Raw genomic sequence first — 13,850 nt, 5'->3', positions numbered from 1 at the left:
GAGGCTGTGAGTTTTTGTGATTATGTACTACTTCTGTCTGTCAAAACTGGAAACTTAGAGCACATCTGTCTAGCAGAAGTTCCCTTTCCAAGATGCAATGCCTCTTTTCACGGTAGACATGGGTATTGTACCTTAATGAGACATGCTCTTTGGATGATCTGTATAGAGCAGCTAGACACGTACACATACATGTACATGTCTTTCTCCCTCTCCTACTCATCAGATATACCCTGTTGTTTATCAGAAAAATTATACCTACTTGAAAAGTATATGAAATCAATTGCTTTGATGTGGAGACAACATACTGCTTGAGATCTGCTTTAAGTTTTGTTGCTACCCTTATTGATCTTTGATGTTTTGCCTGAAGTAGTGAAGCAAGCTTAAAAGCTGCTTATTTTGCTCTCAGGACAATTTTTATTAGCCTGGGTGCCATACATACCCATTTGGTTTGGTTTTATTATTTTTTTTTTCTTTACACAGACACTATTTCTTGGATCATTTCCCTGCTACAGCAGCCTGTGCTAATTTGGGTCCTAATAAAAATACTCTTCTGTAGGAAACCACATTATATTTGAAACTTCGTTATATTTAAGACTGTCACTAGCCTAAAAGCTTTCTCAAACATTTTAGAACATGTCACTTAAATGAAATAATGCCTACAGGTAGGCTTAGCTGTACAAGCTGCATTGGTATTCCAGTGGGTGAAAAGGGAAAATATCAACAAAATACAAAAGGTTTTAGTATGTCATTGTCGAAGCACAGTGAATACTGCTTCAGAAGAAAATGCTTTCATGGGTACAGTGACTCCATTCCTACTTTCTTGGGGGGGGGGGGGAAGACCCCCATTCTGGAACCATTGTGCATTTACAAGCGGACACCCCCCACCCCCCCCCCGCAACAATCCCGCCCACAGAAGGAGGCAGGAGCCTCCCCTCCCTCCGCCGCGGGCGGCCAGGGGCACCCTTCTCAAGGACCCAGTTTATTCTGAAAAGAAACTGTGGCAGACTCGCACTTCGGCTTTTTCACTTGGTACCAAAGCTGGAGGCAACTTAAACGGGGGCTCTCTCACATCGCTCTTCAAGTACAAAAAGAAAACCAGTCTCGAAGCCGGGGTACGAAAAATAAATCCCCACTCCGGTTTCCCCGAGGCGGAAGGCGGCAAACGCCCGCGCCCGCTTACGACCCAGTTGTTGTCCGGAGCGGCAGCGACGAGGGCAGGGCCGGGGAAAGCCAACGGCCAGCTGACCGCGCTCAAGGCCTGGAGGAAACGGAGCCAGGACGGGGAAGTTACGCCGACTCCTCACAAGAGAGCAACCCTCCACCCTGAGGCAGAGACCCTCCCCCCGCCGGCCCCGGGCACCGGCCCTCTCCCGGCAGGGCCAAGGCCGCGCAGGCCAGGTCCAGCGCACCGCCGCACTCCTGGAGGCGGCCCGCTCAGGCCTCGCTTGCCGCCGCCGCCGCCCGGGCTGGGCTGGGCTGGGCTGAGCTGAGCTAGGCTGAGCTGCCCGCCCGAAGCGAGGCACCCCGGGCTGAGGAAAGGCTCCCGGCCCACCTGTCCGCCTCGCCCCGAGGCGCGCGCGCATGCGCACTATGCCCACGGCCACCGACGAGGCGGGTGCTCTTTGCGCCCGAAGGAGGGGCGGCGGCGGCGGCGGCGGAGGAGGAGGAGGATGAGGATGCGCAGGAGGATGCGCAGGAGGATGCGCAGGATGCGCGCGCGCAGCGGAGCCCCGCCCCCTCTTTGCCCCTCCGTGACGAGCGGCTGCTAGCCCGCCCCCACCCCAGTGTTAGGGCTGGCGGTCGGTTCCGCATCCGGCGCGGTTCTGTCACTTCCTGCTCACGCTGGCGCTCTCCCTTTCCCCCTCTCCCCGGACCCGGATGGTGACTGGCGGCGGCGGCGGCTCCTCCACGGACTGTCAGTGAGCGGCTCCCCCCGGGCCTCTTGTCCTGAGGGCGGCGGCGGCAGCGCCCGGGAAGATGGCTGCGGTGGCCTCCTGCTCTTCGGCGGCGGCGGCGCCGGCGCCGGCCGGGCCCGGCTCCGGGCCCGGCCCCGGGCCTGTGTCGGCCGGGCCGGGCTCCTGCGAGTGGCTACTGCTGCGGGACGGCTGCCTGCGCTGCGACGCCGACGGTCTCTGCAGCCTCTGCTACCACCCGGCGCTCAACGCCATCCTGGCCGTGACCGCTCGCGGCGCCATCAAAGTCATCGACGGCACCTCGGGGGCCACGCTGCAGGCGTCGGCACTCAACGGTGAGCGCGGGGCCCCCGCGGCCTGCCGGGGCCCTGGGCCGCGGCCCGGGCGGCGGGGGGACGCGGAGAGCGGGCCCTGGCAGCCCCCGGGGCGGCTGTGGGGCGCGATCGCAGCGCTGGGGAGCCGCGGGGGAGGCGGGCCGGAGGCTCGCCTGAAAACAGGTGTAGTGGCGGGCGAGGGGTTTCCGCGGGGGGAGAGGCCGGGCTTGGTTCAGGCCCTTGGTGCCGGGGGGTTCCCCTGGCTCTTTTTCACCCCTTCTTGTTTTTCAATCACGAACGGTTCCTACTCTTCGGGTCAGAGACTTTCGTGTGGGCAGCACGCAGGCGTTTTTCTTCTGTAAAATGTATTGGCGTGGTTACTAAAGGATTAAACCGGGATGGAAGCCTGTAGTGTACAGGGCTGTATTTTTTTATTTTAGTTTGTTAGGTGTGCTTGTGGATAACATAACGTCGAACCTTCCAAAGGTTAGGAGAAACGTGTTATGCGGGATAGGTGTACTTCTAGTTCTTGTTGATAACTGATGCTGTAGTAATTTATTTCTTGAGCCTTAATCTGGGTTTGTTAAGAAGGCTTATTTCTTACAGGTGTCACTTGTCTCATAGCTCAGAATTATTTAAGATCAGAGCCCTTCATAAAGTTATTTGAGGGTATGTTTTTATATGTATTTGCATAGTTCCTCAGGCTGCTGAGTATCTTGACTTTCTCTGGCGCTAGTAACAGTATCCTTGCTATTATGTCAAGGAGGCACGATTATGTACTGACTTTGTGGAGGCTAAGACTGTAGCATCTCCATAACCACGAAACAACTTTCTTCATTGCCCATTGATGTTTTTGTACTGTTCACAAGCTGGCTCTATAGCAAAAGATCCGTATGCCGTTAACAGCTTTTGTTCCCGGTTCATTAGTGGTTCTTAAATTGTGGTACTTGTCAGAATATTGGCGGGGGCAGGGGGCTTATTTAGTATGTTGTGAGACCAGCCCTAGAAAGATACAATTCTTACTAGTTGTGTGTTTCCACGTTCAGATTCTCCTTAGAGTTGTATAGTTGGGCGTTACTAATAAGACCTAGCTTTGCTGAGTGGTGGTAGCGAAGGGTTGATGTTTGCCACCTGAATGTGACATAGTAATGTTAAGAATTGTATGGAGGTGCCATAGTCTAGGTAATGAGTGTACTTTCACCTTGAAAACCAGCACCTGTATTACAATGTCAAACTGAAGAGAACAGGACAAAAATCTGTGATTTCCTTTCATAAGTTAAAGTTGGTCCATTGTAAAGTGTAAGGGTTAGGTGTTTGGGGCAATAAGAAAGTTTTGTGGAATTATTAAGAAGCTGTCAGCTGCTTTTGTTGTCGATTGCTTGTATTGAAAATGAGACTTTTGTGTGATGCTTCCCACTTTGTTCAGAATTCAGATATCACTGCTTCTGTAATTCCGTTTCTTGTATCGTGCTCTCTCCTAAAGTTAATAATAACAACTTCATTTTTTACTTTTCTTCAAGCTATTGCCAGAATTTGAGAATTGCTTTTAAGTTGTGGATGAAGAGGGCATAAATCGAGGACTTAATCTGTAATTGGTTGCCTATGTAGGAGATGTTTAATTCTCATGAACAGAAAAAGAAGTGAACTGTAAATCAAAGTGTTTTACACTTCTCTGTGATAGAATCCTTGCAAGGGATTTGATTTAGTATTCAGAATGCTAATGGCAATTCTCCCCTAAATACTGACTATTTAAAAATAACTTACTGCTTTGCTTCTGTTACATACATTCAGTCTTGTATACTTCCTTTAGTGTCAGTCTTCTCTGTGACAGCATGACTGTAAAAGATGGATTCTACTCCTCCTCACATGAAACAACAGATTTGCTTGCAATCTACCCAAATTTTATCTGTGCAGTATAGCTGATGATTACATTACTGGAAAAAAAATTATAACCTTAGTTTAGTTTGAAGGAACTTTAAATGAATGTCCTTATAGATTGTGACCAGCATGCCTGTCAGAAATCTGGTTCATCTCAGCAGTTGGTGTCTGTTGGGGCTGTTAGCAACTGTGTTCACTCTTGTTCTCTCCCTCTTCAGCCCTTGTTTGGGAAGAGGAGGAAAACGGAATTCAGCTGTTCTCTGATGTCTGCCACTCTGTACAATGTTAGCTCTTTTCATGTAAGGTAGCAGTAGTTGGACACTCAGACCTGTAGACCAGCTCTGTTGCTGCTCCCTCCCCTGCCATAAATGACAGGTCAAAGGATATTGTTGCTTCAGGGACTTCTGGTGCTATAATTAAAAATAGAGTCCCTGGGAACTAAAACTGCTTCTCTTGGGAGACTGCTTGTCCTCCTTGGTAATTAGGGCTGCAGGTCTTTTGCCCTGCCGAAAGATTTATGTTGGACAGAAATGCTGTTGCTCATTAACCGAGGAAAAACAAAACATAGCAGGCCTCTCTTTCTAGAAAGCAGAGCAAGAAAAAGGATCCCTCATCAAGGGAGGGGCAGAGAAAAGGAAACACCACCAGGCCTCAGTGTTGCTTTTATTTGTAGTTGCAGCTCACTGCAGCAATACATTAAGGTTTGAGCTCATTCTCAGTGAAAAGAGAGAACCTGTGGAATACTGAATCTGGTAGAGCAGTGGAGGTTGCCTTTGTTAGAACGTAAATGCAGATTGCTCTCTTTGGTGTGTAAAAGAGCAAGAAGGAAGATTCACAGCCAAAAGACAGTTCAGTTACAGATCAGGTCCAAGCATTAGGATGTAGTCTCTGGTCTGCATGCTTCAGTTTCTCATGTGAACATCATTGGTCTGATGTATGTGATGATCCCGGGTTTATTCTTCTCAGTCCAAACTGTAGGAATCCAATAAGGATTATGATTATTATTATTATACTACACTGAATCTTCATCAGATCTCTCTTGAAAGTGTGTGATCATCTTTAACTGTTTCTTGTATGGGCACTGTAGGCCTATTAAAGAGGGCCAGGTGATCATTTGCAACAGCCTGGAGCATGACAGTGAATAAGAATACCATTCGTAAGGGGAAAATCAGGTGATCCTTTAACATTAATCTTTGTCTTACCTGGTCACAAGGTTGTCCATTTTATTCTACCAAGGCTGTCGCATGCACACTATGCATTTCAGAGCACCAGACTGGGAGTGCAAGGACAATTCTTGTGATTACTGGATATTATGCATTTGCGTGTTTGCTAGTAGTGGTTAGTCAGGACTAGTTTTGAATCTGTCATGCAAGTCTATCAAGTACTTTATTTTCCCTCTTAGGCATTTAAATATTTGTGTGCTTTCAGTTTCACATTGAACACTAGTGGCCAAAGAGCATGAATGATCATTCTTCAAATCCAGCACTAAGGATGAGCCTTTTCCTCTGCCTCAAAAAAAAACCAAAACAAAAAAGCCAGACAACCCCCCACTGAAGAATCAAAACAAACTTCCAGAATAATCTTGAGTGACTCTCTTAGTGTTCATAGAGATGTTTGATTTATTAGTTCCTTCTATTTACAAATAAAATAAGAAAACTGCTTGAACTGGGACAGTGCTGTAATTCCCAGAGAGGCTTGGCCAGGAACACAATAGAATGTACTGTCAGATGGACAGTGACCATCTTGAATGTTTCTGTAGGTTTTTCTAGATTAATTTGACATAGCAATAGCTTCAGAGCCTTGTTCACTAAAATGCAGTGTTTCATAGCTAAAGCCTTCTAAATTACTATAGAGACCCTAACAGTAATCAAACTACAGACTTCTGAATCCATACAGGGAAAGATCTGTTCATTGTACATATGTACTAGTTCCTGTAGGGGAAACAGAGTCTGCATTGTCACCAGAGGCCCTCAACTGCTGCTCCTCTGATAGAAGAATTTAGAATGAAATAGGTCCCAGCCCAGGAGGCTCACCTGTGGCAGCAAGTTCAACACCATTGTCTATCTGTCAGCATTCCCTTTTGGGAAGTCCTGTTTGTCTTCAGCTGGCTCACTTTGAATTATGGAGCCTTGGAAATCTATCGAGGGATACCCAGTTCTGTTTCTTTTTTGATTCCTTTCTATATGATGCAGGAGGCAAAACAAGAAGAAAAGATTCTCTTTTGCAGCTTGGAAGTCATAGAGGGAGTGTACACTTATAATCTCTAGGAAGAAACTGTTGGGATACTCTGCCATCCAATTCTAGGCTTGAATTATTTGAAGACATCAGCAGCAGTTTCAACTGTTTCAAGCTCACTGTGGTAATACTGCTCAAGTTGTCTCCGTCATTCCTCAAAACTGGGGCGAGTTTCTTCATCTTCTTGGCTCTTATTTTCATTTGTTCAATTATGAGGCAAATATTAATAATGAAGGCTGTTGCAATTAATACAGAATTTTCTCCTTGTTTACTTTCTCATTGCATGGAGGGTGTTGTCAAATATCTAGTGATCTGCTACAGCCCACCTTGCGTTTGAGTATACTTGGATGACAATGCTAATCTGGGTAAAATGCTTCCCAAAGAGATCATTCCATTGATTTATGTGATCTTAAGGTCATTCATGAAGAGCCTTAAGCACTTCAAAGAACAGAATAGGTGAATTGTTAGATTTCAGTTCAATGTTTCATACCAGTAAAGATTCTAGACCGCTGTGTGCTCCATTTGTCTGCTAGCTTAATCAGAGTATGTCAGTTATCCCTTCTTACTTGCCATGCATCTTGCCAGACTGTCAAGATGCCATTAATTGATATCTCCAGGCTTTGTGGAAGCACATCTGTATTATCTTCTGCAGAAGCTAAAATAGAGTAAAAATAGAGATCTCTTCTTTTCACATGCCTTTAAAGGGATGTTTGCATTACTATGTTTATTGCAGTGATCCAGAAGTAACAACAGACAGCGATGCAGGCATATGTTATGTTGCCAGACAAGATAGCACAACATTTTCCATTTTATTGACAGATCATTCATATCTGGACTGATGGATTCGTGGCTGTCATTGCAACAATGGCACTATATTATTAAGGGTTGCAGAATGCTTTAATGTCAGATAATCAGAAATTTCCTAGCCCTCTGCAAATGGACTTTAAAAAGGTCTTTTGCAGGAAGATGTATCTTGAAATACTTCTTACTGACCCAAAGAGGAAATACTGTGCTCTGTGTCAGGGATTTGAACTTTGACTTCCTGCCCCATTCCATCTCACAGATAGTTAAGGTATTTCTCATTGATATGAACAATCCTCAGGAAGATACTGATTTTCAGCCTCAGTGCTGTGTGGCCCAGCTTTGGTCAAGACAGCTTTTAATATGCTTATGTGGTAAACCCTTCAACTCAGCTCTCAGTCATATTGTATACTGTAATATACAAAATACAGAAAAAACTTGGCAGAAATATGTTCTGGCAGAGATAATTGATTAGTTCAAGTCCAGAACATTATGAAAGGAAGCAGGAAAATCTCTATTGGACTGGAAGTAATGGGAATGTGGAGAAGGTTTTTGCTTTGGATTGCCCAGCCTAGTGATCTTTAGAAGCCCTGATCTTTTTACTATTCTGAACATCGTGGTGACCAGTGGTTTGGATCTAGTATACTCTCTTGTCCTATAATTGGTCCTTTCTAGCAGCCTACCATAATGTTAGCTGGCTCAGTAGAACCCCTTTCTGAGTCTTTAGTTATATTGTTTATAACTATTTTTATGGTTACTATTGCATTGGTATCCATAACTTGAGCTTGAGTGAAATGCAACACCTAGAGGTTTATAAAACAGTATAAGAAAAGTCTGTCCTAGACTGAAGATTCACCTTAATTGTTTCTCTCAAGCTTTTAATAATGATTATGTCTGATTTTTTGGTATGGTGTTGATCTGTTATTTCAGGTTTTCTTTCCAAGTTACTTTCAAATCAGGAAACAAAACTGTCCATCCTTGCTGTTATGAGGATTCTTTAATTCTCCCGGAACAGTATGATGTCTTTAAAAAATGCTTCTTAGGCTGTCTTGGAGATGGAGATAAGGCTTACAACTGTGTGGACTCTAGGACAACTTTTGAGCATATCAGTCTGTCCTAGGTCATGCTATGAGATAGCTTGTAGCATGTTGTCTATTCCACTGGGATCAGTAGTGCTCACCTTTGTTTTTAAATTTTTAAATAAAAACTTTACACATGGATCAGTTCACTTTCCTGATGGTTCTTAAGTGATGCCACAGTATCGTGTTCTGTTGTTAGAAAGCTGTCCTTTAAATAGTTAATGCTCTCTTAATTGCAATGACTGCTTGCAGTCACCACATGAGTGCCTGTCACTGAGTGGACAGTTCAAGAAAGAACAGCTATTGCCCTCAGTTATTCCGTTTGTGAAGTACACGTGGATGCTAATACTTGGCAGCTTTTGGTTTCTGTGGAGTCAAATACTGGACTGTATATTGGCCCAATTCCTTGCTGCCTTGTCTTTGGGAAGAGTATCAGGATTTGGTAAAGGACCCAGCGCACACCACTGGTCTAAAAATAGACAGGGAGTCTGGTATATGCAAAACATTTATTTGGAAGATTTGCATGTATGTTAGGGGAAAGAGCACTCCACAGATAAGGATGATGCACAAGAAGCAGGGGAGAAAGAACAGCTTTTGTTTTACAGCCTGGATTAAAAGTGGAAAATTGTGGAAATAATAACTCATCTGTCACATAAATACAAACACTATTCTGTTTAAAATTTTCTTGAGGTGTTTGCCAGGGCTGTTCAGTGAGTATTTTATTGTTAATTTTTTGAATGTGTAACTTAAGAGAGGAGGGAATTTGCTTATCATTTAAGTAGTCTTGAAAATTAGTAGCATTAGTGAAAACACATACCCAGTCTCAAGTGCTGGTTAGTGAAGGCTTGCACAGCATAGTCTGTCAGCAGTTCTTCAGTCCCCTGTACAGTTCATGGAGGGAAAACTGTTTGATCCACTGCATGTCCTTGACCAGACTGAGTGTGAAGCAATCAGGATCTCTCCTGAGCATTTGGCAGATGTAGGAGAAGAGTTTGATAAACTCTGTTTACTGGGCAACAGGCTACAGAGACTCTATCATGCAAAACTCCTTAGGGAAAGGAAGAGCTGGGAGGGTGAGGGATGGGACTGAGAACTGTAATGGAGTGGCTGGATTACAATGGGGAGAATGTTAGAAAGGGTTAGAGAAGAAGGAAGCTGGGCAGATGGCAGCGAAGACTGGGAAGATAGGGAGTGTTTTATTGGAGAGCAAGAAGGCACTGTGGTTATTGTGGAGAAACACTCTGATAGACTTAGTTGACCTGTCTTCTATGGGATCCTAGATTCATATTGTGATGTAAACGATGACATGCAACACTGCTCGATAGACTTTTTTTAATAATGGAATTTTTTTGTTCAGTTTCCTATAGCTTTTGTAAGTCAGAATTAACAAGATTAGCATTTTTCAACAAATAATCTTAGGTTCCCTCTCCATTCAATACAGAGAAAGGAAAAGTCCTTAGTCTGAACTTTTGGAGGAACCTGCTTCCTATTACCTGTAGAAGGAGCCTGGCAAGACCAGTCTTACAAGGCTTAACTTAGCTTTTCTGAATGTCCCCTTTTAGTGACAGAACTAAAGTTAAACTTACATAGTCACCATGTTCAAATATTCCTATGCTGCAAATAGGTGTCTTAAACATATAAGATCTTTCAATTTTGCCAGCTTCTCTAGAGAATTTGAAAAGGCATCCTAAAGAATAGTTTCACTTTTAAATATAACTTAAACATGAATGGATCTAGTCTGTTCTACTTCAGCTTTCCTATGTAGAAGCAGTTATTGGGAGAATGTGAGAATGTGTTTAATTAATTTGAAGCACTCGTAAGAATTTAGTGGAGTTGGAGCCTGGTATACTGGACTCTGAACTGACTCATAATACCAGAATGAGATCTTGGAGTTGTGCTAGAAATGGGAAATAACAGCTAAATGCTCAGTAGTTATCATATAAGCAATTACTAGAGAAATTGTCAAGAACCCAACTGAGAATATAAGTCCATTTCAATGCCTGTACGTGTGCAATTTTGATATTTCCATCTCAAAAAGAGTATAACAGGGCTAGAAACTTAAGGTGTGCGATGGCTGATGTATGTGAGACAGTATTTAACCTGAAAAAGGTGATGGTGGGAATGATTGGGAATGGGGAGGTAAGAGAGTGAGAGAGGTTTGCAAAATTCTGGATGTGTGAAAAATGTAAATTGGGAGTTGATTGTCTCTTCTAGTACAAGAGCTGAGGGCATCGAAAGAAGTAACTGAGAAATAGGAAAATATGGAGCTTCTGGCTACAGAGCATTGTGGATGCTGGATGTTTGTGGAATTACAACAGCGTTGGACAAACTGATAGAAGAACGACTTATCAAAGGTCATTGTATAAAAAAAGAAATCACTTCTGGCTCAGAAGGTTACAGCAAAGTACCATTGTATACATACCCTTTCTTAAATTATTCACTAACCACTTGGTTTAGACCACTGTCTTGAACAAAATCTGAGGTTATTTGCATTTTCTTCTGATCCAGTATGGTTGCTTCTGTGTTCAGTGTTGTATTTCCTTAAAAGTAATGTCAAAAAGAGAAAGGTAGTAACTCAGCAGTCTAACTTAGCTGTTGAACTACTGCTGCGGTAATGGAAGACTGCTGTTATATTTCCTCCTAAACCCTTTTACCTGCAGACTAAACAAGCCCAATTATCTTAGTCTTTCTTCACGTGTTGTATGCTCCAGCCCTCTAACTGTCTTAGTACCCCTTCATGGGACTCTCATGTATGTGGTGATATCCGAGATGGAGGACCAAAGCCGGACATGGTATTCTGGAAGTGGGCTCAGAATTGCTGAGTAGAGGAGACTAATCTTTTCCCTTGATCTACCGCCTGTGTGATCCCCTGTGTGGTAACAGTTTGTTGCTGCAAGGATGCGTTGCTGCAAGGATGCATTGGTGCCTCTTGTTCAGCCTGCCCATCGGGATCCCCAAGTTCCTTCTGTTGGATTGCCACCTAGACAGTTGGTCCCCAGCTTCTGTTGATGTATGGGGTTGTAATCCATACCAGGTGTAAGACCTTGCATTTGTCTTTGTTGAACTTCAGGAGGTTTGTGTCAAGCCATTTCTGTGGCTTTTTGAGATCCTTTTAAAAGGCAGCCCTGCTATTTAATGCATCAGTTGCCCTCAGTTGCCTCCCGTTTGGTGTCATACACAGTCTTGCTAAAGGTGCAGTCTGTCCCATCATCCAAGCCATTGATGAAGATAGTAAACCATACCAAGCTTTGCTGAATGCCACTCATAACTGGCTGCCAGGTAGGTGTTGAATCATTAACTACTAACTTTGCGCATGACAGTCTAGCTGGTTTTTCACTTGCCTTGTAGCCCACCCATCTGCTTTTGAGAACTTGCTGCTTCTCTCAGTTTGGTATTTTGGCAACCCCTTATAATATTGGGGCTTGGGGGGTGGAATCTAAACCGTTTCCTGCCAAGCAGTCTTGGGAGTTTAAAAAGTGCCGTAACTGGAGATGTTTTCTCCTGTTACGGAGGCTGCAGGATACATAATGGGTGAACTCAGATGCTCTAGCCTCTTTAGTGACAAAAAGAGGAACTGGTGGTAAAATTTAATCTGGCAAAGGTTCTTTGTTGTGAAATGCTGCGAAGGGAATTGCTCTTGAAGAATAGGAACTTGCTGTTACTGAGCTGTGAAGTATTCCTTGCTTGTCTCTGGTTCTGGGTGGATGCTGTGTAATCTGTCTGTCTATAGTTTGTGAAAGACAACTTTCCTGAAAATTTTTGATCATAGTTTTTCACTTTGAGAAAAATTTCGAAGAAGGCATTGTCTTCTGTGAGGTGTTTGCAGGAGAATTGCAGGGACTTAAATTTTCACAATTTACCTGAGTTTGTAGGAAGGATTGTAGAATACCTTGTGAAATCTTTCATAATTTGTTCTCGGAATAATGGTATAAAGCTTTGTGAGCAGTTGCTTCTGTATGGTGTATAAGGTGGCAGCCATGTTAGGTACATGGAGATCTGAAACAACATAAAGAGCGTGGGCACAAAGAGCTCACCAGTGTCTTCCTGCTGATACAGTCTTGGTTTAAGTCTGCAGAGTGGAAGAGGACCCTATGCCTGCAAAGCTAGTGAAATATGAACTGCCTTGATCTCAGTGGGTTTTTGTTTATGTTCTGAAACCTTTAAAGTGTAATGTTAGCTTCTGTTAGTAGTTGCTTGATCAGACACATCTAGTTAATATTCATGTGGCAGTCTCTAATGCTTTGGCCCAGATAACACATCTTCCTACTCTAACAAGGATTATTAAAACCAGCTATCATATAATGAAACTGATACTGAAACAATTCTGTCCTGTTTGTTGCTAAAGGAAAAGATAAACTGTAGATCACATGTCTTGTTCTTGATTAACTAAATCCAGTTTTGGCAAATAAGGGAGTTTGAAGGCACTTTGTGATTTTAAGCTGGGTATTTCTGCCTCCTTTGGCATTCTTGCTGTTCGGAGAACATTTTCAGGGTTTTTTTTTCCATGTTTCAGCTCTGAATGAGTTTTTGCTTTGTTCACTCATTTTGGACTGCTCTTCCAGGTGATGTGGCAGATGGAGGTGTGTGTTTATAGTGAAATCTGAAAGAGAAAATGTTGCTTGTGTATAGCTGGTTTAAGCCCATCTACATCACTTGTCTAAAATAGCAACTTGAACTTGTTTTCATCCAATAGATTCCTTTCCATCCTTTGCTCAAGTCTGAGAATGCTTTTGTTTTGGGAAAGGAGGGACCCATGGAGTGTCTTTGCAGCAGAGTGCTTTGCTGAGGTGATGTTTAGAGCAAATAAGGGGCTAGGCCTGGACCTGGAAGATGAAACTGCACTGCTGAAGTTTCTACTGAAGATGTAGGTGAGGAGGAGAAGAGGAGGAACAAGAGAGAATCTATAACTGATAAATTCAGTAATGATGAGCAGTCATGGCCTGGTTTGGCCATGCCTTAGCCATCTTCTTGTTACTGTGTTCCCAAATGTTCATAACCACCATGTCTTTGTTTTCTTTGGGAGCCACTGATGTGAAACAATTTAGAGACAACTTTCTCCTTTTTAAACCAGACTTGCAGTGGTTTGCTTTTTGGGCTCTTTTGTGTGAAAATGTTACCCTTTGCAGCTAATCCATAATTGTGATTTTATGTAGTATTAGTTCAAAATAGTTTCCTGCAAATATAGCAAGTTAAGACAGCAAGTTAAACTTTAAGACAGTTTGGGGTTTTTTTTTACATGTACTGTAGAACTTCCTCAAACTGTAGGTGTTCTGATATGCTTGTCTTGGCAAACTTGTTTTACTTAGGTAGCATACAATGAGATGTTATACTTGCTAACTGGATTTTTCAGTTGGTTTTATGATTGTGTGAATTGGTAGCAATAGGAAAGGCACCTGCCTCACAACATATGAGGATAACTGATACATATGGTTTTTTAATCGCAGGTACATGTGAAAAATGTGTGAGAAGTAGCTGAGCAACGTTCTGGCATGAAGCATTTTGTCTCTAATGGAAAGGATAGTTTTGCTGTCTGCTAACCTGGCTTCAGGAAGGAGAATTTCACACACCTTATTACTATGAGTGATAATATCTCGTAAACTTGAAGCTTTACGCCCACACTTCACAATAGA

General features: G+C 43.5%; 1 protein-coding gene across 14 annotated transcripts in view; it reads left to right on the top strand.

Annotated features, from left to right (window-relative positions):
• The first annotated feature begins 1,853 nt into the window (after positions 1–1,853).
• The window catches only part of BIRC6 (baculoviral IAP repeat containing 6), a 194,093-nt gene continuing 182,096 nt past the window's right edge, over positions 1,854–13,850 (top strand). For 9 of the 14 annotated variants that reach the window (XM_052806227.1, XM_052806226.1, XM_052806224.1 and 6 more), the window contains exon 1: positions 1,858–2,248. In XM_052806227.1, coding sequence (XP_052662187.1) covers positions 1,978–2,248 — 271 coding nt within the window. In that variant the 5' untranslated portion in view covers positions 1,858–1,977. Of the gene's footprint in view, positions 2,249–13,850 lie in introns of all 14 variants that reach the window. The other 5 variants (XM_052806230.1, XM_052806231.1, XM_052806225.1 and 2 more) reach the window with 3 other exon arrangements.

The sequence above is a fragment of the Harpia harpyja genome, chromosome 13 (assembly GCF_026419915.1).
Source record: "Harpia harpyja isolate bHarHar1 chromosome 13, bHarHar1 primary haplotype, whole genome shotgun sequence".
NCBI lineage: Eukaryota > Metazoa > Chordata > Aves > Accipitriformes > Accipitridae > Harpia > Harpia harpyja.
This window is presented reverse-complemented; position numbering and strand designations above follow the sequence as displayed.